General features: G+C 38.6%; 1 protein-coding gene across 4 annotated transcripts in view; it reads left to right on the plus strand.

Moving 5' to 3' along the window:
- RAB3GAP2 (RAB3 GTPase activating non-catalytic protein subunit 2) overlaps positions 1 to 4,836 on the plus strand; it is a 75,168-nt gene that overhangs the window by 11,463 nt on the left and 58,869 nt on the right. Inside the window, exons 1-2 of one of the 4 annotated variants that reach the window (XM_025202568.1) lie at positions 2,206 to 2,270; positions 2,469 to 2,696. Coding sequence is in view for 2 of the 4 variants with exons in the window: in XM_006022340.3 (XP_006022402.1) it covers positions 2,203 to 2,270 (68 nt within the window). In the remaining 2 variants the exon portion in view is untranslated. Of the gene's footprint in view, positions 1 to 2,202; positions 2,279 to 2,468; positions 2,697 to 4,836 lie in introns of those variants that run through there. The other 3 variants (XM_006022340.3, XM_006022341.3, XM_025202569.1) reach the window with 3 other exon arrangements.

Here is a 4,836-nt window from a genome sequence, read left to right on the forward strand (position 1 = left end):
CCTGCTGCAGAGCACATGGGCGGGGGCATGCGGTGGGGCACAAAGTAGCAATGCAAATTTCTGCCACTACTATTTGTGCTGATGTAAAGGCACACCCCTGCTTGTGTGGGCCCAATTTAATAGTCAGTGCAAGACTGTCCCCTTATTTTTGTTTGCTTATGCATTGATGTGAATGCAGGAATTTATTTTCTATTACATTTTGCATCTCTGGCTCTTCGTCATATCCTAGAATCTCAGCATGTTTAAAAACATTGATTAACCATTTTGATACCTCTGTGAAGTGGTACATTAATACCTCATTTTTTCAGGTGGGCAAACTGGTAGTAAATCACTTCTGAGTAGTGTTATTGCATCGACGTCTGAATTTGGGATAAAGTTCAAATCTTAATCTCCAGGTCCCTGCCTTACCCACTAAAATGTGTTACCTCCTTCCAGCAGCTTTCAAAGAAAGAACTAAAAAAATATAGGAAATGGCCTTTCTTTTTTTCGAATTTCTTTTGTCTGTCTGTCTTTTGTGGCTACAAGCAAGGCCAAGACATTGAATTTAGTACTACTCTGTAATCCTTTTCTGCACACATTCCTCTTCTCAGTGTTGGTATCCTGTTGGAGGCTGGGCACAGGAAAGGATCCTCTGTTTAAGTGCAGTTTTACCTTTCTCAAAGGCATGGCTTTGGGGGCATTTAAGGAGATCAGAAAAGATACTAGAAAGCAGCAGCCTGAGAAGACCAGATTAAAGCATGCTAGAGAATTTTTAATAATAACTTCTTTCTTTGTTTATGTTTTACAAAAAATAGTTTTATGTTGTACATTCTCTTTTGATGGATTAGAAATGAGTCAAACTTTAGTTTTGCATACTTGCACAGATTACCAATAGTAATAGCACAGATACTAATCCATATGGTTATGATCAGACGTGCCAAGAGTAAAAACCCTCTCCCAATCCCTAGAACTCACTGTCTGTCACACTTTAGTCAGCCTTCCTACCCCATCTCTGAAAGAACTGACAGAACAGGGTCTCTTTTGTGACCTTATATTCACAGGCCTAGAAGATTAAGGGTGAAATCATGTTCCAAAGACAAAGGTCTTTGCTGTCTTGCCATCAATCCTTTCTTATTAAAAAATACGTATTTTTAAATATTAGCAGCTTGAAAATGTATGTTTTTTTTATCCTATTCTGTGGATTCTCATAGGATTTTGAATAACATAATACAGACTGACCGATACAACAGTATTTATTTTTTACTCTTGTGCTGTTTTTCAAAGCTCTAAGCTGTACCAAGTGCCTTTGCTCTTTCTGCATCCTTAAAGACAGTGCTGCTTTAGCTTAACCTCATAAATATGATCAAAGTCTGCATTATTTTGGCCGAAGGGCATTGTTACCTTAAAAGAACTTTTTTATGAATCAATAACTCTTCAGATTAGCAATAAACTATTTGCAGGAAGGTGAACACTTCTGAATAAAGTCAGGAGGCCTTGAAGATAACTGGATGCAACTTCATTTGTACCTTTTTAGTTGGCTTTATGATATAGAGCTAGTTCCATCTTTGCAACTCTAATAAAGTCTAGAAATGTATTTTTCTTAAATTCTGCTGGTATTGGTATCTTAAGGCTTTGTTCTCACTGGGGAGAATGTCTGTTTCATCACTTAAGTAGATTTTTCAAGTCCTTTATGTAATCGCTTCTAATCATTCTTAGCTTCAAGTTGCTTCACAAGTATTAGCAAATTAATCTTCATAATACCCTGTTTGTGTTCCTTGAAGTGGCTTGTGGGGAACCTGAGATAAAATGAAGCTGATTAGCTTGTTGTCTTTTACCATAGGATGAGGAGCCACCAAAGAGGAATTGATGTACCACAGTACTAGGCTCTGTAAACTGAGTGACTTGTTTAGAGCTACAGATGAAAACTTGAGATGTACTCTACTCCTAATCCAGTGCATAAACCACATCTTTCTCTTGTATTTAAATGTATACTTGGGAAGCATTGTATGTAGAAATGAGTGTGACTGTCATGAGAAATATAGCATTTTGCTTCTGATGCTTCATGGTGTATATGCTAGTTCCATTTTACTGTTGCCTTGGAAGAGCTAGGTCTGACTAAATTATGATGCATAGGGAAGTTGGACAATCCAAGTTAGGTATTTCTTTGTCAGTTCTGTGTTTAAATGATTTCCTTTTTATAACAAAAAATCTTATTGTTCAAAGCAGGCAAGTCATCAAATTGGGAAGATGATGGCTGGGGAGCCTGGGATGAAGCGGAAACACAAGAACCAGTAAGTCTGTATGTGTGAGCTTTCATAATTAAGGTTTTCTTTCAGTAAAAAGATGATTTCTGCTTGTTTACTTTTTTTTTAAAGTAGCTTTCATCAAGCCAAGAAGTTTCTAGACCTGATTTAAAATTTCAGAGCATTTAATGAGAAATCAGCTGTTGATGTCCATAATTGTGTTGTTTTTTCCCCCACCACCTTAAGATGTGATTGGGGGCAAGGACATCATTGCCAGAACTTGCAAAGGGTGAAAGCTGATGTCATTGCTTGTCTTGTCACCTGAACAAGATCTGAATTCTGTACCAAAGAAATAACAAGGCAAACTAACAGTTCCGCAGCTATCTGTAGGCCGAGTGAATGATACCATGGTCCAAACCAGCCACTTCTGTTCAAGTCTGGATGAAAACTAAGGAGTAAAATAACTGAAAATAGGTACAAGTATTTAAAAAAAGCATATTCCTCTCAGTGGAGCCCAAGACCTAGCCATCCCAGTCGCACTTCCTGCTTCCTAATCCCTTCTCCTCCTTTGTGCTCAGTGCACACTGATGAATTTATTACAAATTATGGTAACTAGTTCTTGAAGAAGTAATATGGGAAGAGAATAATAGTAAAATAGTAAAATGGGAAGAGAATAATAGCATTTAGGTAAGAAGACATGGTGGTGGAGTAAGCAAGCCCTTGTTTGTTCAGCTTTGCATTGTACAGCTCTACGTAGTGAAGGAGAATGAGTGAGAAATTTGAAGAATCTTTCTTTTGTTGGTCTACAGTCCCACCCTAACTGCCATGGAAATGGTGTGTTTCTTGAACTGCATCTCCACTATCTGGGTTGTAATGGCTCTTGATCGTCACTAAAGGATGATTATATAGAAATCAAAGTAAAAGAACTTTTATAAATTTGGCTTAATCTGGGATAAATCCTGAAAGCTGTTAATATAAATATGGGGAGTGAATATCATGGGACTGCTCCACTAGTTGGATAAATGGTGCAGGGTCAGCCAGATTTTAAAAACCTTTAGAGTTCCAAGACTATTTAAAAATAAAGCACGCAACCTACATACTCTGAGAAGAACAAAAGACATGTTTATAGTTCCGTTTAATGCAGCAGTGGTTTGTCCAGACAAAACCCATTTCCTGCTGCTTGATCCATCCAGAAAATTGATTTGCATTGAGGCTCATTTGAACCTTCCTTCTAATCTTCCTGTTTCCGATCTCAGTGGGATTTCTGTATGTGCTTTGACTAATTTTTTGTTGAGACTGTCAAATCAGGTTTTGCCTAGTACTTAGATCTTAGTTGCTCTGTCCTGTAGCTGTATTTCTAATAAGTGAAACTTTTTTTTTCCTATTTTAAATCAATCTTGTTTTTCTTGTTCTTATTCTTCCCTGAGGTTAATTTGTTGTGTTCTGTGCTTTCAAAGCTCAGTGCTTCAGGCTGAAGCATGTACAGCACAAAACATTTAACAGGAAAGAGAAAACAGCTAACTACTCTAAGGAATGATCTTTTTGTAGCTTTGTGTATTAACTTGCTGCTGCATCTGCAGTTCCTTTCATACAGTACTGAGACGTTCTCTCTTGAGTGGAGTGCAGCAGGTACTGCTCTTACACTGGCTTAAAGTACATAAAAATACGTTAAAAATCCAGCTGTGTTCAACATTTTCCTTTCTATATTTTTGTCCCTTTCCCTTTTTTAAGATTCCATATTATCCCATTAAGACTTGGGTTTTACAGTCCTGGATTCTAGTATTTCTGACAGTGAAGCGCTGTTAAGTACCAGGAAGGTATCTTGGCTCTGAATCCTCTCAATTTAATTGTGAATTTAAATTACACAAACATGTCTCTGCTGTTCCTTGCCGCCCTTACTCTCCACATTGCTCCTTTACCCTGTAGAGCCTGCTGGTCCGCTGCATTCACACTTACTCTCACCACAGCGGGGACAGGGATCCGTGGCGAGGGTAAGCATAGGCAGCACAGTGCTGTGGGAGGGTAGAGACTTGTGGCCCGTTGTTGGGGTTGAGTTGCAAAGAGCGCCCCATGGTGGAAAAAGCCTGCTGACCCCTGCTGTATGAAATTCAAACATAAATGAATTTGACCAAGATGATAATGAGTTGCTTTTAAAATGAATTTTTGTTTAGCTCTTGACATAAGCTAAGAAACAAGATCAATTACACTTGTGAAATTACATAAAGTGTTAATACAGGTTGAATAGACAAGTGGTGTTCCTTAGTTCATTTCCTCCATATGTCATATTGCAATTGTATCTCAGAATTGGAATGTCTAATAGCCAGAAAGGAGACTTAGTATATACTGTATTTTGGGGTGTGCGAAACAGGCCCTATTGGGTTCGGATCCGGCCCGAATCGGGGACAGTGATTTGATTTGTTAATTCAGATCACTGTCCCCGATTTTTGATTCGGCTGAATCTGAAGATTTGATGCTGATTTGGACATGGACATAGCTTTAAATTTTTTTCTACATACCTCAAGGTACCAGCATGGCTTGTGAATGCCACAATGCTGGGGCAGATGGGGTGTCCCAGAGGAGCGTGGGGGGGGGGTCCCCACATGCTCATGGCGAA

Source organism: Alligator sinensis, unplaced genomic scaffold (assembly GCF_000455745.1).
Source record: "Alligator sinensis unplaced genomic scaffold, ASM45574v1 scaffold178_1, whole genome shotgun sequence".
NCBI classification, from domain to species: domain Eukaryota; kingdom Metazoa; phylum Chordata; order Crocodylia; family Alligatoridae; genus Alligator; species Alligator sinensis.